At 37.9% G+C, this 25,974-nt stretch overlaps 3 protein-coding genes across 5 annotated transcripts; all 3 read right to left on the bottom strand.

The window, feature by feature from the left end:
• Positions 1–474: 474 nt before the first annotated feature.
• On the bottom strand, positions 475–7,898 carry slc39a8 (solute carrier family 39 member 8). Its single transcript, XM_058386347.1, has 8 exons — positions 7,104–7,898; positions 6,818–6,977; positions 6,047–6,216; positions 5,743–5,865; positions 5,478–5,654; positions 2,148–2,352; positions 1,816–2,000; positions 475–1,726 (listed from the first exon to the last, which is right to left on the bottom strand). The coding sequence occupies exons 1-8, from the start codon at positions 7,254–7,256 to the stop codon at positions 1,577–1,579; spliced, it is 1,323 nt and encodes a 440-aa protein (XP_058242330.1). The 5' UTR covers positions 7,257–7,898; the 3' UTR covers positions 475–1,576.
• A 557-nt stretch (positions 7,899–8,455) lies between these two features.
• On the bottom strand, positions 8,456–16,251 carry manba (mannosidase, beta A, lysosomal). Its single transcript, XM_058386346.1, has 17 exons — positions 15,677–16,251; positions 14,556–14,650; positions 14,350–14,455; positions 14,017–14,187; positions 13,800–13,923; positions 12,542–12,711; positions 12,309–12,419; positions 12,083–12,234; positions 11,795–11,912; positions 11,610–11,696; positions 11,353–11,520; positions 10,264–10,482; positions 10,007–10,171; positions 9,760–9,904; positions 9,427–9,569; positions 9,044–9,301; positions 8,456–8,937 (listed from the first exon to the last, which is right to left on the bottom strand). Exons 1-17 carry the CDS (start codon positions 15,890–15,892, stop codon positions 8,713–8,715), a joined length of 2,673 nt encoding a protein of 890 aa, XP_058242329.1. The 5' UTR covers positions 15,893–16,251; the 3' UTR covers positions 8,456–8,712.
• Positions 16,252–17,191: 940 nt separating this feature from the next.
• ube2d3 (ubiquitin-conjugating enzyme E2D 3) lies at positions 17,192–25,244 on the bottom strand. Of its 3 annotated transcripts, none has more exons than XM_058386531.1 (8): positions 24,794–25,244; positions 22,661–22,724; positions 22,547–22,578; positions 21,311–21,388; positions 21,100–21,205; positions 20,237–20,330; positions 19,665–19,720; positions 17,192–17,776 (listed from the first exon to the last, which is right to left on the bottom strand). In XM_058386531.1, the coding sequence occupies exons 1-7, from the start codon at positions 24,815–24,817 to the stop codon at positions 19,672–19,674; spliced, it is 447 nt and encodes a 148-aa protein (XP_058242514.1). In that variant the 5' UTR covers positions 24,818–25,244; the 3' UTR covers positions 17,192–17,776; positions 19,665–19,671. The 3 variants fall into 3 exon arrangements, with proteins under 3 accessions (XP_058242514.1, XP_058242513.1, XP_058242515.1); XM_058386530.1 differs by having other exon boundaries at positions 19,672–19,720; XM_058386532.1 differs by lacking the exon at positions 19,665–19,720.
• Positions 25,245–25,974: the final 730 nt, after the last annotated feature.

The raw sequence follows: 25,974 nt of genomic DNA, 5'->3' as shown, positions 1-25,974 counted from the left end.
ACACCAGTGCACAAAGCAAGGTCCATAAAGACATGGATGACAGTCTGGTGTGGATGAACTTGACTGGCCTGCACAGAGTCCTGACCTCAACCCGATAGAACACCTTTGGGATGAATTAGAGCGGAGGCTGAGAGCCAGGCCTTCTCGTCCAACATCAGTGTGTGACCTCACAAATGCGCTTCTGGAAGAATGGTCAAAAATTCCCATAAACACACTCCTAAACCTTGTGGACAGCCTTCCCAGAAGAGTTGAAGCTGTTATAGCTGCAAAGGGTGGACCGACGTCATATTGAACCCTATGGATTAGGAATGGGATGTCACTTAAGTTCATATGTGAGTCAAGGCAGGTGAGCGAATACTTTTGGCAATATAGTGTATATATATATATATATATATATATATATATATATATATATATATATATATATATATATATATATATAGACATATATTTGCATATGCATATCTGATCTGACACTTGACTTTCCACATTGTCCACACTTTAAATTTTTAATTTTTCTTTTTTTTTACTCTTTCTTTTTGTGTAAGACAGTCGTAAAAAGCATTTCACTACATGTCATACTGTGTATGATTTCGTATGTGACCAATAAAATTTGAATTTGAGTTTGGACTCATCAAGCCTTTGTCATGCTTGTTAATGGCACATCCAACAATATCAATATATTGTATAATTCATCTGAGGCAAGTCAAAGTGCTTCTAGTCCATTGTACAGCCATCTTGCAAACAATCCCCAGAAATGAACTGACAAATGCTGATTTTGATTCATTAAATCTTCATCTGACCTTAAACAGATTAAAGCAATTCTGTCAAGGGATACTACATTCAGGAACACTTTTTTTCACATGTTTCTTATAGATGTTGCTTATCATTTTCTTTTCCAATAATTGAAATGGTCAGTAATCAATGTTTTGTGTTTCTCATGTCCTTCCTATCAGTGTTTTGTGTTTCTCATGTCCCTCCTATAGTGTGGAGGGGAAAAAAAGCAAAAACTGAGGTAATCAGGAATGAGGGGACGAATACTTTTCCACAGGACTGTATATATGGACAGGAGTCATTGTAACGAAATTATAGGTCAATAATCTTTTTTTTTTTTAATTGCAAGTTGCCATGATGTGCTTTATGCAATGCCCCATTCACATCAGTGGCCTGTCTCTGCTCTCTGGCCTGGTCATGTATCACTAGAAGTAACTGCCTGGGAAAGTTTCCAAAAATAGTTTAGATTTTTTTATGTACCCACAAGTCAGGTCTGTAAACCTAGCGACAGTGAAGAAAACCTTTCAGAGGCTCAGCAACGAACATTAAATAGAAGCATCTTTTTGTGTGATGCCTCTGTACAGAAATAAATCACTAACAATAATTTAGAATTTCTTTTTCCCCCTAGTACTACAGTTTTACTTCAGATGCATTATTGTGTTAAACAGTATGAATAGATTTCATGTGAAGAGTTTTTAAAATGATACATCTTTTCTTTTCCGTTTGTGGTATCAACCCTTTGGTCCATGCTTGTGTGGCCTGAACTGATATTTTTCGTTCACTTCAATCCTTTTCATTCAGTTTATCCCAGATTGATGTCTCCAGCAAACATAGTGATGAGAAGGATAATGGAAAAGCCGGTTAGCAGGCCACCATTTTGGAACAGAAAGAATAAGAGCTTTCCTTTGCGGCCTCTGGCATGTGCGCTCATTATTTCATTCATCTCTGGAAACTAAAAAGTGCAGGTTAAAATACATAATAATACTGCATTATAGAAAATCTGTCAGTTTATTTTAAGATGTGATACTGTTTAGGCCTTACCATGTCTGCCAGAGCAATGTAAAGAAACATTCCACCAGCAATGGCAAAGATGGCATTTGGAGCGAAGCTGCTGCCCAGCAAGATTCCCAGCACCAAGCCGAGATAACAGCATATAGCAGAGAGCATGTTAAAAAACACAGCCTGAGGGACACTCATACCAGAGTTCAAGAGAATCACAAAGTCACCTAGAGACAGGCAACAAGAGGGTAGAGAGACAAAGAGAAAGAGAGAGTAACTAGGCCAGTTGGAATCAGACACAGTATTTGTCATTTGCTAAACATAACCTGCTAAAATAAAAGGTATTCAGGACAATACAAGGACTTTGGTCTTACCCAGCTCGTGGGGAAACTCCTCACAGACAATAGCTATAGAGGTACTGAAGCCAGTGAGAAGAGAGACGGTGAATGAGGCTCCAATGGCCAGTCCATCTATAAAATTATGCAATCCATCACTCAGAGTGATCATCCAAGCCACTGTTTTTATGTTCGACACCGGTTCCCCTCGCAGCCAGCGACATCCCACTAGCATGCATGGCTCCTAAACATAAGCAATTGTGAAGTACTGTACAGGCATTAAAGGACATCTATTACCACAAGAAATAACAGGAATACAGGAAGATGGTAAAATATTTTGATACCAGGGAAATGCATTGAGAAAAATGTGTAAATTCCTATAAACACAGTGCACATTTTCCCCCAATTATCAATAGCCTAAATCAACTAATGATTATTTTACAGATACACATTGTGTAATAATTGTGGATTACTGAATAACTAACATACAAGAGAAAATACTCCAAAATACCAAAGCACTATAGAGAATTTAAAAAAGATTAGGGAAGTAGAACTTGTTAAAATTGTCATGCTGCTGAATTCTTATCTATTTTAAATCCTATTTCAACAGTAGTCCATGTGTAATGTTTTTGCAGTCTCACTGATGGGTTAGCTTGGATTCTTTCAGCCTAACGATGGCTTGATTCACTAGCAGTGACAGCTCTTTGGACTTCATATGTTGAGTTATCACCAAGATACCAAATGCAAATACCACACTTGAAATCAACGCTAGATAATTTATTTGCTTGTATATGAAATAAGGAAGGAATAACACACCGTTGTCCAATTACTTTTGGTCCCTTAGAAAGGGGGAGGAGCCACATATATAAACTGCTGTAATTTCTCCATCATTTACCCAAAAATACCCTCAAATTAAAGCTTAAATCTCTGCACTCTGAAATCAAATTCAATCTACTGTGGTATATAGCTAGAAAAATTCCAACTTTGACAATGTTCAAATACTTATGCATTTGACTGTATCTTTAATTTTCCATTTCTGAGAACAATACTTGGCTCGGTAACTTAAATGAAAAACAAATGTCATGGAAAATTCTGGTTTGTCTACAGATTAATTCAGCAAACTATAGCAATAGAAACAGCAGTACTGAAAGTAATAAATGCTGAGATGCAGATAATGTCTTCAACACCGGATTTATACAAGAGTACAGTCGGATTCTCAAATCAAAAGGTGGGGCTTAATTTTTTCTGACAGTAGTTATGGTTGTAACATAAACAAATTTCCCCTTTGAGGTTATAACCTCTAATCTTCTGGGAAGGATTTTCACTAGACCCACAAGAGCATTAGTGAGGGCCTTGCTCAGGGGCCCAGGAGTGATATCTTGGTGGTCATCGGATTCAAATTCTCAACATTCTAACCAGTTATCCAACACCGTAACCACTGAGCTACCACTTCCCTAGCAGTGATGTAGATTGGAGAGTCCTGGTACAGAATTAACATTTCAGTTCAGCCCAAAGGTGTTCAGTCAGGTTGAGGTCAGGACTAATCTAAACCATGTCTTCATGACACTCGCTTTGTGCACAGGAGCATTGTCTTGTTAGAACAGGTACGGGACCCTTAGTTCCAGTGAAGGGAAATTGTAAAACTTCAGCACACAGAGACATACAACTTCACTATTCCAACATTGTGGTAACAGTCTGGAGAAGAACCTCATATGGGTGTGATGGTCAGGTGTTCACTAATTTTTTGCTATATAGTGTAGAACATAGATTTATCAATTTAACAAGAAGACATTATTTTGTTTTAGATCATAATCATATTCTCTGACATACTATAGTGCTTGTATTTCTGACACTTTTTTTTATTTTTATGTTGCAGCTGGATCAGATTATTAAGATGCAATTCAGATTTCACAATAATACACAGCTATCTAAGGCAATAAATGTCATTACTTGTGATAACCTGATAATGTGTTTGTTCAGCATTTTCAGCTAGACGTATCACAAAAAACTAAATTAATTCATGATGGAAATGAGGGAAACAAAAAGAAAAATGATGTACAGTACATCAGACATGCAAATCTGGCTGTACAAACAAAAGATGAAGTTAGAAAGCTTGGTGTGATTCAGACTAAACTTTACTACATTAATAACATTACCCCTGCATTACAGCACAGGCAAGTTTCTATTTCTGGTTACGAAAAGTGCCCAATATTTCAGCAAGGATATTCACATATGCAAGAAATCAAGATTAAGTTTTAGCTTAACTCCATTTGACTGAACATTTCCTTTTGAATTGATTATATGATTTTACTACGATTTTTTTTTTAATCTTAATGCTTCTATATCTTTGGTGCATAGCAACAAAAAGCTATTTCAACACTCCTTTCAGGTTTCATATTTCATATAATCTCAGGATGCAATTTGGCACATAGTTTGTCAGATATTCAGGGATTCCTGATAGCTGTGTTCCAAATTCTTGAGATTATCTAGTGCTAGTGCCTTCTCCACATACCACATGTAAAACTTAAAAGCAGTGGTGAAACTATTTTTTTAATGCACCAAATATCTGTAACAAACTTATCAGGGGCTAAAAAACACCCACTTGGCAATATCTACCACTGAGTTATTATTTTTTGAATTTTAAAAATATTTTTTACACTCTAGCATTTAACAAGAGTTTATTAATGCCTTTCCTTTTACTGTAATCTTACTTTTAGATCACTTTAATACATTATTTTTATGTATGTTTATTCCATTTTTTCCACACGTAATTTATATTTTTGTTAGTATTTACTGCATTTTTATTATTTGCCTGTTTTCTTATTCCTCTGTATTTTTTTGTTTCTGTTTTCACTGCAAGATCTTTTAAGGTCCATTTTAAATGTATGGTGCTATGTAACTAAAATGCATTATTTTTATAGTAATAGTTTAATAATTGTCATACTATTTATCATAGGGTTATGACACAAGATGAGACACAAAGCACAAGTACAAAGCAAAAAAAAAATCATAAAGACATATTTAAATAAAAGAAAAAAAATATATAAAATATCCAAACTAAGAAAGAATGTCAAAGCTAAGAGTAAACACTGTGTTCTCTTAATCATTATATATCATTATTCACTAAACTATTAGTCGGATAATACCAACCTGATGTATTAATACACCACAGGCCAGCTTTATAGACACAAGGTAAAGTATATGGAAAATGTAGGGCATAAAATAATACATTTCTTGTGTGCCAGCATCCAATACTCAGGTTAAGATATTCTGAGCCATTTATGAAGGAATGAGGAAATTGGGTCTAACATCTATAAAATCCAATATTTGTTCATGGTAAGGTGTGTGATGATAAACTGTCAGGGTTACCTGTTCATTAGCTAGGTTCATGGTTGGCTGGCTTGGTTTCTCACTTGGGCTGTTTGGTAGGACCTCGTGGTTGGCGTTACTTGTGATGACGTCACTTGTCATGTTGTTTATGATAATGTCATTGCTGAAGCTGGTGATGGTTACATCATTTGTTTGCAGTGAAGGGAAGTGGTTGTGCTGCGTAAAGATAGAAACATATAGCATAGTGAGATCTTAGTCTTCTTCTAATAAGCGCTATTCAGTCCAGAGGTAGTTGGACTCTTACCTCAGGATCTGCTTTCAGTGCTATTTTTAAGACTCTTTCTGTAAAGTACAGCAGGTAGAACCCTCCAAAAATCCCAATCGCATGTGACACGTAGTTATCAACTTTCGGGTCAAATCCTAGAGCCTATTTAATTATTTAAAAAAAAAAGAGACATGGATGTTCAAGTTATAGCATACAATACAGTGGTCTGGATCAATTTTATTCCCCATTCCCCATTTGACCCAGTGTCTATATTGATTCTTTTACTGTAACTAATTATTAACTCTTCGACTAAACTTTGATTATTCTTCTGCTTATCTCTTACCTCTGGGATAAGTTGCAGTACAGCGTTGGAGAATAACGTTCCTATGGCCACCCCAATGAAGTAGGTTAGCACTTTTGGGAAGTAGGATTTCTTAGTGAGGGGAACTAAGAGTAACCCCAGTAGAGAAGCCAAGTTAATTATCGTCACAGCCAAGAAACTATAGCCCCAAACTGAAGAAAGATACATACAGATTAGAGAAATGATCTAAAGCACAAACTGGAATCACTACATGGGATTTCTCTAAAGCTTGTTCAAAAATTGACATTAGATGACCATCCTGGCACAAAAATCCACTAGAGACTTGGAAATCTCCATATGAATTGGTTACAGGACAGAGAGGTCCCTCTATTTAGTGAGAACTGAGAAGGTGATGGAAATTCCACAGGTACATATCACATGTACTCTACTCTCAGGTGAAAAGGTGTTAGATGTGATAAAAAAAAAATTCTAGTAAATGTATGCCAACAATAGCAATGTCAATCTAAACGTATTCCAACGATAAAAAAATAACTCCTAACTGTTATTCAGAGACTGAAACAATGTATAAGAATCATGGTGGTCTTTAAAATGTTCATGCATGCCTCACTGAATGAAATGTATGAGTAAAACAGTAAGTATTAGGAAAAAAATGACCACATTCTCACAGTCCTGAAATGGTAGCCATTAAGAAGCAGAGGACAAATGGGCATGTTGCTATATGGGACAGTAAAGAAAACACTGATGATGATAGTGCACTGTGAGAAATGTAAAATTATAGATGGTTTTACTCACCTTGGGGGTCTGTGGTTATGGCCGAGGAGGTCGTGTAAGGACAGGAAGGGAGAAGAACCTGAGTAATAACAGCTGGACATATGAGCTCTAGCTGATCTACAGTCAGCTCAGACACATTAGAGAGCCCAAAGGCATCCAGGAGATCTGGGGCAGATAAACACTGTACAACTTTGTAAAATTAGTCAAAGAGAATCTTTAAAAAAAGAAGTAAATATTCTTGTATATGGAAATAAGCTGGGAGTAATAAATAATGTAGATATACAGATAGAGACTGTAACAGTCTTACCTCAGCATTCCTAAGCGGATTCGCCTGGCTGTCTATGGATGCTGGCGCTCGGCGGGAGGTGATGAGGTTTAAAAAGTTCTCCAGGTTTGTCGTCGAGAGCGAACTGTTTTCACCGTAAAAGCTCAAAACGTCTCGAAGAAAGCGTTCACCCATTTTCTGGGTTTGTTTTGTATCTGTTTGTTTGGTGAGTCTTAAAGCGCGCTCAGTAAAAAACAGCCGACTCCAAGGCTTGAAACTTGAAAACAAAATCCAGTAGTTCTCCGTATCTACGAAGTCTGGTGGTTTGGTATCAATCCAGGAATTTAAGCAGCTCCCTCTCTGTTATCTCTGAGGTAGAACAAAGTCTGAGCTCTCCTTCGAAATGAGCGACAATAAATGAGTTTTACACCTCGGGCGCTCCCCTCTCGGATCCTGTCAGCGATGCCAATATTGGGAGACGTTCAAAGATCAGTGACTCGTGGCCCATCTGCTCTCCTTTACCCCGTAAATCTTCATGGCGGTTGCTATAGTTCGGCTGGACTATGTCAAAGGACTCTTTGTTACTCTGTTGCCTACCTCTCTCATGTAACATGCTCCGTGCTGACAGAATGAATGGGCCAACTCTATTGGGCATGCAGGATTTACAGGTAAATTACTCCCTGTGCTTCGAAATACCTTAACACTGCCCTTCAAAAGCCATTTATTAAAGTATGTAACCCAGCCACTGGGGTTGCACATACCAATGTGTCCTAGTCCAAAGCATGGATAGATAAGGAGGGTTGCGTCAGTAAGGCCATCCGGCGTAAAACCTGTGCCAAATATGTGGATCATAAACCAGATTACCATACTGGATCAGTCTAGGCCCGGGTACTGTTGGTCAGCAGGATACTAGTGTAAACTGCACTACTGTCTGGAGAAGTAGAAGAAGGAGAGAGAGAAGGCAATTCCAGGGTAGGAGTGTGGAGGTAAGAGTTGGAACTCTAAATGTTGGCACTATGACTGGTAAAGGGAGAGAGCTGGCGGATATGATGGAGCTGAGAAAGGTAGACATGGAACCACCAGGAAAAGAGGAGAAGAGGAAGGCTAAGGAGGAAGTTTATGGATGTGGTGATGGAAGACATGCAAGGGGTTGATGTGACAGAGGGAGATGCAGAGGACAGATTGAGATGGAGAAATATGATCCGCTGTGGTGACCCCTAAAGGGAGCAGCCAAAAGAAGAAGATTAAAGTAATTATGTGTGCTTGTGTGGTATTTTTATTAATATGAATAACAAAACATACAAAATCAAGAAACATGCAAATAAAACAAACATGGTTAAAGAAACAGTTACAGGCCCATTTAGGAAGCTAAAATCACTGAATGTTGGAGAATATTTTTGTTTAGAATCATTTATTTATTATCAGTGGATCTGGAGCCTGTCCCAGAAACAGTCAAGGTGCAAGTGCAAGACAACATTACACTACTAATGAGATGGCAGTATTTCATACGCCACTATGCACACACACACATTCACACCTAGAGGTATTTTTTAGTGGCATATTTTTGGAGGTCGGAAGAAACCAAAGGACCCGGAGGAAACCCACACACACTGCATAAGTGTCCTCTAAATCACACCAACACAACACACACTCAGTAGATGTCTCGTAGGGAGGTAATGCGAAGCTTGGTAGTGAACTCCTGAACAGTTGTGGCTCCCCATTTTGTGAAATAAACAGTGTATTTCTCAGATATCATCAAGAAACCATTTGCATCAAAGACGCCAGGAATGTCGTCCACATCCAGCCATACAAACAGCGCAGGTGACGAGCAATAGAGATTCACCATGATCCTCTTCCCAGTATCGTCCGCAGTGAACTGCATACACAAACAAGGTGTGGATAAAGATTTAAATCTGTGTGTGTGAAGAATCATGTAGGTAACATTTTGACATTGAGTGTAACAGGTTCAGTGTGATCCTCACCGTGATGTTGGGTTTTTGAAGGCCCTCAGCATCTTTTGGTGAGCTGAGGAACAGGTGGTTGGAGGGACTTGTTATACCATCTGGGCCACTGAGGACAAATGTGATGATGCATGATTTCAGAGTACAATTTCCACAGTTCTTTAGCACCGTGGAGATCGGAGACTGAAACACTTTTGTGACCCCACCTCCTTTCACCATTGCCTGATCAGACTGCAGAGAACACTGCGGAGTAAAACTGTTCCACTGGTACAATTTCACCTTCAGGCAGCCAACATGGACATTCCCAGATTCAAGGAGAGAAAAAATTGTTGATCGATATGTTAAAAATGTAATGTTTTCATTTGATTTAAAGTCACAGAGATTAAGAAAGAAAGGGATCTTACAGTAGCTTTCAGAGTGTAATTTGTGCTCCTATCAGAGACAGCATAGATCAGCAAATCTCCTTTATCCTCAACCCCCACTGATATGAGAGGACTGAAGAAACGGACGGCAAAATAGTGCAACATTTTCCATTTTCCACCAAACTCTACAAAAGACACACACCACATATATATATATTATTTTTCATATAAAACACCAACCAATATTGTGCCCTTATTTTATGAATATGTATGCGTAATTGTTATCCTTTCTATTGTTATACATTTAATATGATTAATTATACATATTTTCCATATATGTATATAATAAGTGTGGTGTGTGTGTGCCACACTGACCTATAGAGGACCAGGAGGGTGCCTGCCAAATATCATTCAGCTGCCAGTAGAGGGTACCCATGGTGTGTCCTTCACCCTCAACAATATCACTCTGACTGTGCCGGTAGAATTCTGTCTGCACTTTTACACACTGGGCCTGCATGACCTGCACAGACCAAATATATATTATTTTTTATTATATTATATTATTTAAATTATTATATAAACCCACCGGGAGTGAAATGCATTATGTGTTTTGTATTGTGACCTGGGTGAGATATATAGTGTCTCGGTATCTTTGCCTTAGGTCTGTGCTGTTAGGAAGGATGTAATGTAATGATGCTTGCTGAAGCATCTGCAGATTTCCAGACTCATGATGCTGTCGATGTTGTGAGAACTCGCTGTTGTAATCCCAGTCTGTAGCAACTGACACCTGTTAACACATACATTACTGCATTACTGAGTACATACATGCACAGGCACACAGTGTCTCCAGTGTCTTCTGTGTGTACACAGAAGCTTTACCTTACTGAGGGTGGACAGTGAGGGCCAGGACTGAAAGCCGTACTCCGAGGCAAAGCGTGCGCGGGGAAATTTCCTCCAGTCCCAACAGTCAGTGAGGTAGCTATAGAAGTGGACATCTCCATAATGAGTGTCGTATGGGTTCTGGGCTACCCAGCCTTCTTTCTCAGACTCCACACCATTGGTTGGGCTAGACACCAGAAAAGGTCTTGTGCTGTCCTCCTAAAATGAAATGTTACGCTATTGAATCATTATTCACAATTTTTGTCTTGTTAGAAGCTCTAGTGAACTACATAGAAAACAAATCACAGGTTCAACTTTGCTCACCTACCCTTCTCCATCATATGCCAGATCTCAACAGGAAAGTGTGAGGCCCATGAAGCAACAGCCAACTGCTTGTTTTTCAAACTGCTGATCATGCAGGGCATGTTTTTAGGTACACTACCAGTCAAAAGTTTGGACACACCTTTTAATTCAATGTTTTTTGTTTAGGGATTTATTTTCTACATTCTAGAACAATACTGGAGATTTCAAAACTATGAAATAACACACATGGACTTAAGTAATCCATATGTAATGACAACAAAAAACAGTCAGTTGTTATTTTAAGACATGAAGGTCAGGTGTTCTGCAATAGTTCTTGCAAGAACAGTATTGTCAAGTGCATTTGCAAAACCCATCAAGCACCATGATGAAACTGGCTCACATGAAGACCATCCCAGTAAAGCAAGACCAAAACTTACCTCTGCTGCAGAGGAGAAGTTCATTTAGAGTGACCAGCCTCAGAAATCACCAATTAACAGCACCTCAGATTAGAGCCATTATGAAGGCTTTACAGAGTATCAGTAGCAGACATATCTCAATATCAACTGTTCAAACGACGTTATTGTGTATTTCGGCCGCCTTCAGCATTGTTTTACAATGTAGAAAGAAATAAACATGGAATTAGAAGATGTGTCCAAACTTTTGACTGGTAGTGTACGTGTTTTCATATTTATCATATTTTAATGAAAAAGCATTCTACTCAAAATGAGACTTATTGCAGTCGTCTTAACAAAACTAGAAACTCAAAAATATTCACACACTCCTCACCTGCAGTACGATCTTTCTGATATTCTCCACATATAATTTAACGTAGTCCTTGACATAGAGCAGCTTCTCAGCGGGAGGAATAAAAAACCAATTGGTTGCTATAGCTGCCTCATTCTCATTGTTTCCACTCCAGATGACCACAGAGGGGTGGGACTTGAGCCGTCTTACCTGAGCCACACCATATGAGTCCATTAATTAAGCAAATTTGAAGGTTTAAGGATTGCTGTGTTTTCGGATGTATGTGAGTGTGTATCTACCTGCTGAACGACCTCCTCTCGCAGCGACTCAATGAAATCTTGGTCTGTAGGATATAGTGCGCATGCAAACATGAAGTCTTGCCAAACCTAAAACCAGACATAGAACCAAAACCTCAAACAGAGACGAATCTCAAATAACAAGGAACAAGCAGAGTAGATTTCGAACATAATGCAAGAATGAGTACCATGATGCCTAGCTGATCGCATAGAACATAGAAGAGATCTTGTTCATAGATTCCACCTCCCCACACTCTCAAAACATTCATGTTTGCCATCTGTGCAGAGACGAGCAGTTGAGTCAAACTAACAAACAAAGAAATAAATAATCTGAAGGTTAGAATAAAAGAGCTCGTATGCATTTGGATGTTAGCTGGGCATATCTCATATCTACTAAATAGATTATCATAGGGAATATAGCATGATAAGATGGATTCTTGAGTGAGACTGGATTATAAAAGTGTGAAAAGTCTCACTTGACTGCAGTAATCTGGTCCTGGAAGGCGTGAGCCGGGATCCAGTTTGAGCCCTTCAGGAAAATCGGTTGCCCATTGATACGGAAGTAGAAGCTGAGGCCAGGAGAAGCAGGAATAGGTTCCTGTATCAACTCCACAGTACGGAAACCAACCTGTACTGAGAAACCAAAGTGAGTGAAAAAACTTGAGTGAAAGGGATGAAAACTTGTGATTATGATCTTTTTACCAGTCTCTGTGCGTGAAATTTCTCTCCACCCTCCATACTGATATCTATGAAAAGATCCTTTAGAGCTTGTTGTCCATGTCCAAAGGGCCACCACAGATCAACTGTAACATTCTTCAAACAGATTTTGCATTACATTTTATTGAAATACTTTGATTTTACACAATATAATCCGCTGCTCATTTGCTTATCCAAATATGATACAGATTTAATTAATATAAAAGTTATTTGCTTACCTTGTTGATGTGAAGCAGTACAGATATGTTGCTTTGTTCAGGTGTGAGAGAAAAAGAAAATTTCTCCTCCGACTTTAACTGTGGCATAGACACATGGACGACTCCCACTGACGCTTCTGTAGCATCAAAGAACAACTCTACTTCCACAGTCCAGCATGATAGGACAGAGTCTAGAGACAGAGACAGAGAGACAGAAAGAGATAGAGAGAACTTACTTTAAAGAAACACTGCAATTCCAATCAGCCAGTCATGGGTCACCAGCAAAATGCATAAAATCATGCAGAAGCCAATTCAAGAGCATTTCATGTTCATATCAAACACCAGAATGGAGGAAAATGTGATTTGTTTTATGTGAAAATCCCAGGGGATTAGCAGTTTCTGAAATACACAAACCACCTAATCTGGTACAACAACCATGCCAAAGTCACTGAGCTCACATTTCCCCATTTCTGATATTTAATATGAAGATTAACTGAAACTCTTGACCTGTTCCTGCATGATTTTATGAGTTAGATTGGATAATTGGATGAAAGTAGCCTTTGAGTAAATTTATATACAACATTTGAGTAAGTTTTCTATGCAAGTATACATAGTAAATAAACACAAAAAGCTGTGTCAGCTGATTAAAGTAACTTGATATTTCAAGATCAAATTTGTCAAACATATTCCTGTTCTATGCATGAGATATGCCTCATTTGCATGCGTTGTCTGACTGCTAAGATTCTTGTTAGTTCAATATCCCATGATATGATTTATTGAATGTTTTATGTGAAATTATCATTACTAGCAGATAAACTAGTTAGATTCTGGAATTGATCCAGAAAGGATCAAGGTCACATTAATGTCAAATGACTGAAATAGTTTTTCCTTCATATTTAAAGTGTATTTCATACAAGTTAATAACAAGAATGGCTCGACAGTAGAGGAATCCCTGTCAACATCACTGGTGTAAAGTTCTACTTGTTTTGATGTGAGTCTTGATTACACCCATGGTGTTGATCCTGTTCCATGTTAAGTGACTGATTGGTTTGAGTGTTTAAGCCCTTGCGTTTCCTTGTGCCAGGGTGAAGTCGCATTCATATGTGTGTTTCCCTGCCAGCCTGTAATGTGACTCGTGCTATGGACTATGATTACGAGTACTATATTTGCCCAAATAACACCACACTGATTTCAAGGTCTCAGTTTACGAGTTTGTAGTGTAGTTTGGATTTAAACAGAAAATTGTGGTCAAACATTTTTAACAAAAAGATCCCTGTACCATATTTTGGAATGGTGATAAAGCTCAACAGTCTAAGGGTATCAAATGACTGGAGACGAACACCCTTCCAGATGCCAAGAGTGGGGAAAGATGGCCCCCAATCCCAACTAAATGAGCTCTGTGCCTGAAAACACACAAAATCAACAAAGTTGTGTCTTACTGTAATGGACAAACTACTATGAGTTACGATTATACATTAAGTTTTAATATATAATACCTTCCGAATAAAGTTTACATGACATTCTCCTTTCTGTACAGCAGGAGGACATTCCGGGGGGACTTTGTATGAAGTGTGAGCTTTACTTCTTTCTGCTGCGTAGGTCACGGCTGACATGAGCCGCACTTCCAGAACATTAACATCCTTAAGTAGTCCAGCAACCTCAAAGTCCTGGGAACAAATGTACAAATATTGTACTGTTCAGTCACTTGTTTGATGTGTCAGTATTTTAAAATATCAGGTACTCATCTTATCAGGGTGTTAAATTGAAAACAATTGATAGGAGAGGATTCAGTGTTTGGAGGATTTGTATGAGAGTACGTTTTTACTTACATATCTCTGGAACATGTTGTCTGTCTTTCCGATGACGTCTCCATTTAGAGATATAGTGGAGATTGTGTCCACACCTTCAAATATGAGAACAGCTCTCCTACTCTCTCTGTTGAAGAACGGAATATGAGACATAAAAGTAATCAAAAACTGGTAGCATTGTATTCAGTTAATACTGAGCTGGCTAATAGTACATTAATGTAACATACTTCACATGGTCAGGGACAGAGAACGAAGTGGTGTATGTCCAGTTATCTAGAGAGATCCATCTGTAGACCAGGTCATTAAACCGATAGTATGGATCCTACAAGGCATTTAAAGTAGTATATGATTATTTCTTAAGCATCAAACAAACAGTCTGGGTAGAACAGACTAGACTTTCAGCACAGCAGGCTTTACAATAATAAATAAAAAATTAAGTAGCGCAGTATCAGCATAAAACAAATCACAAAGATGTATCCTGCATAACTATTTAAATGCCCACTAACAAATCTTTTTAACAAGCAATTTTAACTGCAATTATGCACACATGCTTTTGATTAATTTTGTACATTTTACTTGAGAAATTGATGATCGACAGGACTATGTATAGGACAAGGCCCTCAAAAATATGATGGAGTCATTTCCTTCAACCCATTTATTCTAGCCATAAAAGAGAAGCAGCGGAAAATTACCTTATAAATATGTATACCTTATAAATAGTCGCTCTGGATAAGGGCTAAATGCCACAAATGCAATAAACTTAAGGTAATTTATACAACTAAACAATTGAGGTTCAAGGGGCTTGCTTAAGGGCCCAGCAGAGGCAGCTTTGTGGACCTGGGATATGAACTCACAACCTTCCAATCAGTAGTCCAACATCTTAGCCACTAAGTTACCACTATGGCCTTTTCTGTATACAGTAAAAAAAAGAAAAAAGTCTGCATTTAAAGCCTAAAGTAAGACTGTTTCATATCACAGTAATAATATTTGGAGCATATGGCCCCTGATCCTTCATGACACCAAGGCCTTGACTACATGCAGATTACATTGTCTTGGGTTTCTAAACTGACAGTTTTATCGTTTAGTAAAACTCAGATTCTGCTTTGGCAGACTGGTTGGTTGGACAAGGGGGGCTGCCAATCAATGCACATTATAATATTAGACCAAGCTTAGACTGATCTGATCAGTAAACTCTGCTTGTATTTGAGCAGCATTTTGTCATACTGACTTGCTGTATGTGTTCCACCAGTTTTATGCAAATCATTTTAGGGTTCAATAATATGTTTCATACAGCTAAAGCAACACCTAAACTGATTATATAAATGTAGGCTCACTGGTGCATCATTACCTCAATAAGATGCTGTTGCTGCAGTGTTGTATGGACACATCCGGGTACTTGTGCCTTGAGTGACAGGGATCCATTAGAGTTGTGTAAGTGCCATGTTCCGTCCAGAACTAACTCATACACTCCCACACTGAGAGAGCTGACCATGCACAGAAACACTGCAGGAAATGATATCAAAACGCAGCCAAACATATACACAGGTCCAGACTTGTTCCACATGGTTCATGTCTGATACTAATGCTAACCACGCGATATCATGATAACGTTTATAGCGAGTCCCGAGACTTTACTTGTACAATAATTAGGATTTAAAAGTCTTAGCACTTGCAACGGCCCAGAACTTCCCGGTTCATGTTAAAAATCACACGCGCAGTCAGCTGACTGATGAACGACTGCGCAGAGCCGAATAACACTCCAGTTTTGCGTGTGTTTTACCCGTTCTTCAAACAGGGAGACAAATAAAGTCGCAGCATTTCATAGTTACGGTGTGAAAATAATATAAAAGTGTTTAAAAGCGCGAGTGCAGAAATGTACACGGTCAAATTATGATCCGCGTGATGTTTACGTATTGGAGCCTTTTGAACGTGGTGGATGCGCTCGAATTACGCAGACAGCATGGACAGTCTTTACAAGTTGGATAAATAAAAACAAACTAAAACGTACATACTAGATTGTTGGAATAAATATAAATTATTTACTTTTTTTTTGTCATTCTCAGTATTTGCCATTCGTTTATTGTTGACATATCTGATGACAAATGATTTAATGACCAAACTGTTCCAGTTTCAGAATGGGAGCTGAATGGACATGAACTGGTGCTGCTCCATGAGTCTGCTGATGATACAGAATTTATATTACGCACTTAAAGCTCTTTCCGTAAATGTTTTGTTGTGCAAATGACTGAATGTGTCCATACTTGCATAAAATTTGCGGTGCAAGGACCTCTTGGAGTTTCGCTTGACAGTCAGCATCACTACATGATTACTATTGGGAATTTTCATTAATAAAACAGTAGTACAAAGTACAGTACTTTCTGGCTGCAGTCATTGTGACAGCAAACGGCTGAAAGATACTGCTGTTCACACAAGACCACAATATTTAAAAGATTTATACTGTTAAATTAATCAATTCTGAGACATACTGTGTATTCTGTACATAGCACATTAGCTGTCAAACTCTACAAAATATCAGATGCTATAGTGGTGCATAAAATATAACTATAAAAATAACTGTTAGGTACATTGTATAAATACAGTACTGGTGTAATGACTACAAATCAACCAAGTGGAAAAAGCTGAACAGCAGAAACACAACTGTCAGCTCAATTTATCCTTCTAGTCAATATCTATGGAATAACTACTGCTGATATAGGAGGAATTTACCAAACCCAAGCTGAGGAACAGTTATTTGATAAAACCGATAAAAGGTACAGATTCAATCTGATGGTAAAGGGAAAATTAAAAATAAATCACATTATGTTTCATAGTTGAGTTCACAAACATGGAACAAAAACACAAATGAATTATGTAACTTTATTTAAGGGAAAAAATGAAAAGCAGGACATTTAAACTAGTTGACTGAGGTGCATTTCATTGCCACAGATGTTAAAGCTTGGGCCAAAAAAGGATCTCAGATTTGTAGAATGAGCAAAACAAAAGAAGGCATCTGATAATCCCAGTGCTGTGCCACAACCGAGCTTTACTCTGTGATGACATGCAGCGCAGGCTGGAAGAAGCAGTAACACAGCCTACAGTCCTCTGCCTGATCAGGCCAGCACTGTGCTCTTACAAAGATTGCATGAGGCAAGAGGTCAGAGTAAACAGCTGATGTACTGACCACAAGGCAAAAAAGCAGGAAGCAGAGAAAAAGACTCCACTTGATGTATGAGGTCCACATGGTATTAGAAAATGGCAACTCCTGCAGGTCATGTTGTAGTCTTGTTTGAGCAAACAACTGCAGACTGTTTCTCCATAAGAGACATACTTGATGAAATGGCCTTAAGACAGTGACCAAACACAAGAGCATTAACGACAGTTTGTAAATGTGTCCTGCCAACATCACATGGCATACTTCTGTGTCCATTCCCGTGCTATTCTGTTGTATCTGCAAAAAGAACAAAATCATGATAAATTCTGTGCCACAATGTTCAGAATAATCAGCCTGAATGTTAGCTGTACTTTAACAGTTTTTAAGGTACACCATGTTGATCCGATATAAATCCAAGTGGTTCCTCCAAATTCCTCACAAATGATATAAACCATCAGCTAACTTTTAACAGAAAATTAATTTATTTTCATGTCTTTTTCTGTTAAAAAAAAGGTAGAAAATTGTCCTTTCACAATTTTTTACAGGTAAGAAATGTATTCATATATTCTGTATATACTTTATTAACATATACCAGTTAGTCAAATCATACAGGGTAAATTTGGCATAGAAATTGTGTCTAAACTGATACCTGTGAAAGCAAATTTGACATACTGAATTCTCTTAAACGCTGGAGCATCTTTTCCATTTTTTAAAAACTATTTTCATATTCCAAACTGCATAATGCACAACAAGGATTATGCTTACCTGATAAAAAACACTGAAAGCATATTGGCAAATTATTATGGTAGTAAGTGCAAGTTACAAGTAAGTGCTGTTTATATTCCCTCAATATTATAGAAACACTATAGAAAAAAAGAATATTTGTTTGTGCACATCATGGTGTTTGTCAATTAGTTTGGTAACAAGTAAAATGGCAAATCCTTTTAACTGCCCTGCTGTAATCTCATGCAGTTGATTTTGCTTGTGTCTAGGTATCCAACAGGCAAAAGCAGAAGAAAGCAGCTGTTTGTCTTTAAACATTAAATCTCATATTCTGCACTGTAAACAATCTGTGTTAAGCCAAACCTTTTACAAAATGAAAAACAACCTGCTACAATCACAAGCAATTCTTAAATTGGATTTTACAATACACTATATTGCCAAATGTTTTGGGACACTCCTCCAGATCATTGAATTCAGCTGTTGTTGTTTTTCAGGGTTTGGGCTTGACCCCTTAGTTCCAGTGAAAGAAACTCTTAATGCTTCAGTATATTTGGACAATTTCATGCTCCCAGCTTTGTGTGAACACTTTGGGGATGACCCATTCCTGTTCCAACATGACAAAGCAAGGTCCATAAAGACATGGATGAGTGTTTGGTGTGGAGGAACTTGACTTGCCTGCACAGAATCCTGATCTCAACATGAATTTAATATGGAGTTGGCCCGCCATTTGCAGCTATAACAGCTTAAACTCTTCTGGGAAGGCTTTCCACAAGGTTTAGGAGTGTGTTTATGGGAATTTTTTTACCATTCCTCTAGAAGCGCATTTGTGAGGTCAGGCACTGATGCTCGACGAGAAGGCCTGGCTCTCAGTCTCCGCTCTAATTCATCTCAAAGGTTTTCTATCAGGTTGAGGTCAGGACAGTCAAGTTCCTCCACACCAACCTCGCTCATCCATGTCTTTATGGACCTTGCTTTGTGCACTAGTGTGCAGTCATGTTGAAACAGGAAGGAGTCATCCCCAAACTTGTTAGGAGCACTAAATTTTCCAAAATGTCTTGGTACGCTCCTGAATTCAATGATTCAATGTTTGGAGGGGTGTCCCAAAACTTTTGGCAATATAGTGTATGCCACTGGCAGTTAGGCACCAAGTAATTTGCATGAATAATATTACAAACATTAATTACATAACACAAAATGAAAATTGTAAATATTGAGTCAATGAGTTAGCTTACTGAACACAAGACCATTCTTACAGGTTTATAGTCATAATAAATAATTATAAGAGCTAATAGGAAGTGACCAGGCATAGTGGTATTGGTTTTCAGCTCAGACTAAATGATTTGCATTAAACTGTATTAGCATTGTCCACACATTCATGCAGTGCCATACAGGAAGCAGTATCAACGCAGCACACCACTCTCTTTTATCTTTATATATCTCCTCAAAATGCACAGGCTCTTACCCCTCACCTACAACATGGCATATTTCTCTGTCCATTCCCTTGCCATTTTATTGTACCTGCCAAGGCAGTGTTTTGTATAAGCAAAAATTTACAGACAGATGAACATTTCCGCTAAACAATCCTCAAGAGACTACAGGGACTCAAAGTATTATAACCGGTTATTATTTCGCTTCAGTCCACGTCATCATTTACTTGAAACAGAATACACAATGTAAAAATGAAAGGTATCTGAAATTATTTGACATGAAACTTTCGAGAAGTAAAATTGTTCAGCAGAACTGAATAAGCAACTATTTAACGCTACACAGGATTTTTCATTTTATGTGAAAGTGACACAAGAAAAATCGAACTTTTGTGTGTGATAAAGGATATGGCACAATGACAATAATCGGCAATTACAACAGACTCAATGTTCTGTGATTTAATAATACCAGAAATAACAGACCTCGATTGACCAATAACTTGAATGGCCAATCAGAATCTAGTACTCCACAGAGGTGGGTAACAAGACTGCATGTGTTATTTTTGTCAGTGAGTCTCATTATGAGTGTACAAAAAAAAAGAGTACATACTTTTCTGTGTCCGTTTTGTAGATTCGTGCAATCTCTGGTACAAGAGGATCATCTGGGTTTGGATCACACAAGAGTGAGCAGATGGACAAGAGAACTACCAAAAGAAACAAGAAATAGTCACTATAAAGCACCTCAAAACTCGTGTGTGTATATTATATAAAATTTCTTGCCAGTTCCTGAATTATTGCCACACAAGGATACAGACAAAAACTACTGCACCTACTCTATGACCAAAAGTTTGTAGACACCTGAACATCACATACATATGTCTCCTTCAAACTGTGTACAAATTCAAAATCATACAATCGTGAATGATATCTTGGTAGAATTACAAATTCTCTTCACTGGAACTAAGAGGCCGAAACATGTTCTGGCATGAGACTTCCCTCTGTGCACAAAGTGAGATCCACAAAGAAATGGCTTAGGGTTGGATAGGAAGATCTTAAGTGGTCTGGACAGAGCCCTGACCTCAACACCACTGAACACCTTTGGGATAAACTGGTGTAAAGACTGTGCTTCAGCAGCCCTCTGCTCATTAATGATCTTTTGATGCAGAATGGCTACAAAGCCCCAAAGCCATGAATCTAGTGGAAAGCCTTCCCTGAAGAGTGGAGGTTATTATGACAACAAAGTGGAGTAAAATCTGGAATGGATCTTTGATGTTCAGGTGCCGACTAGGTTTTAGCCTAGTTATAGTTGATAGTTCAGGTCTCTAATCAACTCCAGGATATCTCCTCAATAACAACCTGTTCGAAAGGGTTACATAAAAGAAGCCATGTCTTTTTGCCTCATCACTTTTCAAGAAAAGTGCCAATAATCCTACAGTTTATATCTAACCTGTAATCATATCTTTACATTTGTACCTTTAGAAATTGTAAGTGCAGGAGACCACTGGGACCTGAGGATATCCAGACAGATGCTGCCGTTACTGTTAATATTTGGGTGGTAGATTCTCGTGGTGAATGCAACCTGATAAAAAGAACAGGAAATCAGGTAAGACCAATAACTTAATGTCAGCACATCGCAATATTAGACATGCATACTGAACATACAACCAGAATGTCTGAGTTTTACCTTTGGTGGTTTGAAGGGGTAGTCTGTTGGGAAGTGTATAGTCAGGAAGAAAACACCACCCTGATAGGGACTCTCGTTCTAGGTCCAAACAGGTCAGGTTATTTATATTAATGGCTGAAATAAGGATTCAATATAGCTCCAACAAAAGAACACAGACATTTTACTATATTATATAGTCTACAAAATGTTGTGTTCATATTTTAAAGAATCAAAATGTAAATGCTCTAAGTAATTGTTTTCAACCAAACAAATAAATCAATTTTTTTAAATTAATATCTAATAGAACTTCTACTTCTTTTTTTTTAACCAATATCAGAATTTTAGTTGTGCTATTCCTAAAAATTTAGGTCAATGATGTCCACATAGCTGCATGACTTATGTTTTACTCTTGACTTGACTTACTAAGCCCTTAAAAAAATGTGATCTTTGCAAAACAAAAGTGGACATTCCTTAATCATACAGATGTTGGACTGTGTCACAATAAACCTACGTATTTATAATGCACATCATTGAAGCAATGCACTGAATAAATGTTCTGTGTAGTACTGCCTAAAAAAAAAAAAGCCTCACCAAATCTTTCTTCTTGCCACCCATCGAAACAGTAATAGCTGCATATCATACTTAGTCATGATGTAGTCATGAAGTGTGTTCCTTATTGCAGCTGAATTGTGCAACATACAAGAATCTGCCTTTTATAAATTACACAAACAGAATGTCTATACAGTTCAAGATTAGAAAAAATAATTACTCAAGATGCTCCATCTGATAAGCGCAATAAACAAGGTGTGGTAAAAATAAAAATATCTCAACTGTAACCTCTTTTATGGAAAAAGCTAAGAGCATAAGAGTTGTATCCATTGCAGGAGTCAAATCTAAGAGTCAAAAGAAACTATTTTTTCACATGGCATCCAACATTATATCTTTGTGTCTTCTGTTCTATCAATGGCTTTTGATTTGGCAATTATAATTTAAGAAATGCCCACTTTTATTCTGCAAATACTCGTTTCAAACCTTCACTTCAGATCAAAATGGCAGTCACTGACAAACAATGATAACAGAGAGAAATTGGGACTAATCATATCTTCAGTTTAAGTGACTGATCATGCTCTGCATTTAGAAATCAAGCAAAAGAGTTCAGCTTCTGTTTTTAATTTCTTACTGAACCGCCTGTTATCAAAATTATTTTTAAACCCCACAGAAGGCTTTTTTTATAGAATTAGATGTAGGTATACTTACAGGACCCATGATTGTAGCTTGCCAGTGGAATACTGAAACAAAAGAAAAGACATTTTTCTGTTAAACTGATGGAGCTGCTAGAAATATGGACATGTTTGCTGCTTGGGAACTCACCATCATCTCCAACTGGACCTGCTGAACACTGTGCTGGAGGATCACGCGCCAAATCAGTCAGTTCCTACAAAAGAAGAAGGGACATAGAGGTGGAAAATACACAAAAGAGAGAGAGACAGACAGAGAGAGGGAGAGAAAGAGAGAGATGTACATTGTACACAATTTATGGCCATCCAATAATGCATTACTAAGATCCAATAAGATCACTAAAGACACATGCTGTCATCATGATAATTGTGGTATGATTGTAGCAATATGAGCCCTGTGTGTGTGTTAGCATCAGTGTATATTTAGCTACTGGGGGTCACGTGGGATTGAGAGGGGTAGGATAGAGCCTAAGCAAGTCCACATGCATGTCTGTCTCCAGTGGAGAGCCAGTAGTGCAACGTTTATTTTTGCTGGTGGGTGGCAAGATACCTGAAGTATATAGGATTGGAGTTAGAGGTCACTGAGTTAGATTGCTGATATTAGTGTTGCCAGATGGAAGGATTCCCCATGCAACTGGGACACTTGAATTTCTGGTGTTCAATTTTTATTTTTTTTTTTACCAAAATTGTGTATTTCTGCCATTAACATACTTAACTCTGTACACAGTTTTTATTTGTCCAAATGTCATTTTTAAAAACTTTTTTAAAACACGGTTGTAAAAGGAGATTACAAGCAATAAGTCAACTCAATGATGGACCTGCACTTCATCAAAGCAGTGAACAGACGGATCAGTGCTCACTTTCCCACCAAGGTGAACAGAGATCAGGGTTTTAACGTCACTTCTTAGAGATACGACTGCAATTTTGCTGTCTGTGACAATGACAATAAACCTTTTTCTTTGTTTTTTATTTAAATGCCACAAGTGACTTTAACCTTGGATGATGAGACGGAGAACGAGGTGGATGATGTTAATGATCGAAGTGAAAACTTATTTTCCATAGTAAACATATAATAAAGATATGCACAAAAGAGAAATATATTCTAGTTTAGGAATACTGTATACAGTAGAAAATATTAGCACCTGCACCAGCGCGCGCGCACACACACACACACAGCTGGTCTCTTCTATTTCATACTATGATTGTTATTCCTAAGCATAAGTCTAAGGATCAGTTTGAGTAAATGAACTGGACTACTGATTTACTTGCTTTTACTTATGACAATTTCTAAAATAATTGTTCACATGAAACGACTAATTAGCTGTTTATACTAATTTCATTAAAATCTATTGTTTGATATAGTTTGTAAATTTAAACATTAAAAAGCATTTACAAAATGTAAAGATACATTTTGGAAAGGTAAACGTTTTGAGTTTTGCTATTGTGCTTATTTTATTAAGCCTTTGTATATTTTTACAGACCTGGCAACCCTGGCTGAAACCCATAACTATTCAACTCTACATGTTAGAGCATTGCGCAAATGCACTGACATTCTTGGACTAAAAACAACTCAGTGATATGTTTTCACTCTTCACCAAATGCCACCAAGTCTCAAAATATTACTCAATCAAGCGTTAAACTAAAACACATGGAGTTTTAATATTACTTATATATATACTTAATACTTTTCGACATCACGCGCTATGATGAACACGGAGTGAATGAGGAAAGATGATCTTCTTACTATTTTAATCCGAGCTGGAGCTGAAGGGACATGACTATTTTCAACATGGAGATTCCAGCGGCTGTGTGTGTGTGTGTGTGTGAGTGGATCAAGGTTTAACGAGAACACACACACAGCTTACACACTCTTGAGTAGTGTTAAACCTTTATCTAACAAACTCTGAGAGTGTAAATGAAATCTCCAGCAGGCCTGCAGTGTGTGCAGTCTCGTGCACTGACAGGTGTGTGTGCTCTCCACGCGCTGCTGACCTGTTATATACAAAAATAGCGAACAGCTGGCTTATCCGTTTCTCTTCACAGGCCTGTTTTAATGTATATACTTTTATATAAATGTGTACACCGAGTGGACACTCACCATAGACAAGTTTATATCTCTTATATGTAGCTGTGTATGTAAATTCTCGAGCTAAATCACTCAGGCACTAGCCTGCACTTGTTAATAGGTTCCCTGAGTCAAATTAACCGCATTGTTTTTAATGTAACAAAACGCTTCAGTAAAAGCTTTAGCGTGTTCTGCGCTTACCTTTTGGATTCGTTTAAGCGCCATCTTACCACTGCCCTAGTGGTTTATAGCGGAGCTCCACTCCAAAGCCGCCGCACCAAATAGCTGTTAGCGCGCTGAACTTTTGGCGGACTGTTGCTATGCTCACCGAGTCTTACTGCATTACTTTCCACACCCGTATTCCACCACTTTCGCAGTGGTTGATTGGCTCGAACAGGCCTGTATTTTGCTCTGCTATTGGCTAGTGTTTCACACTCAACGATAAACAGCCAATCGAAAACACGTGTTAGGCGGAATTTGCCAGAATACAGGTAGGAAACAAAATAACAGTCTGTATGTAGTCTATGCTGAAAGCTAACCTGAAATTTAGCGAACTACCAAGCTTCATGTATTTACTTGAAGTTGCTTAACAACTTCTAAATACAGCGAAATAAAAATAGGCTATGTAAACAATAGTCTGATATAACATTTAACATACATAATAATCCGGCTTTAGTCAGTTACTTAAAAGTAATTTCACAAGCGGTATGATGTCCTTTCCAGTGACCAGTCTTCCGATTTAATGACGCATAAAAGGAGGACGTTAATGTTTTGCTGCCACCTAGTGCACAGGATATGAACAGTACAGCATTCATCTCAGACATACATTATTATACACTGATCAGGCATAACATTATGAGCACTGAGAGGTGCCGTGAATAACTCTGATTATCTCCTCATCATACCACCTGTTAGTGGGTGGGATATATTAGGCAGCAAGTGAACATTTTGTCCTCAAAGCTGATGTGTTAGAAGCAAAAAAAAAATGGGCAAGCATAAGAATTGAGTGAGTTTGACAAGGGCCAAAACTCCAACACTGCAGCTCTTATGGGGTGTTCCCGGTCTGCAGTGGTCAGTATCTATCAAAAGTGGTCAAAGGAAGGAACAGTGGTGAACCGGTGACAGGGTCATGGGTGGCCAAGGCTCACCCAACTGGGTTCTCTTCTAAGTCTGGTTCCTCTCAAGGATTCTTCCTTATATCAGCTCAGGGATTGCTCATTAGGGATAAATGTTAGGGATAAATAGTAACCTAACTTTAAATAATAATATTAACTTTATAATTTCTATTGTATGTTTCTATATTTCTGTAAAGCCACTTTGAGACAATGTCCATTGTCAAACAAATAAATTGAAATGATAATAAAAACTTCTTGACTTGACTA

The sequence above is a fragment of the Hemibagrus wyckioides genome, linkage group LG03, assembly GCF_019097595.1.
Source record: "Hemibagrus wyckioides isolate EC202008001 linkage group LG03, SWU_Hwy_1.0, whole genome shotgun sequence".
NCBI lineage: Eukaryota > Metazoa > Chordata > Actinopteri > Siluriformes > Bagridae > Hemibagrus > Hemibagrus wyckioides.
The sequence above is the reverse complement of the archived record's forward strand: the minus strand, read 5'-3'. Positions and strand labels throughout refer to the sequence as shown.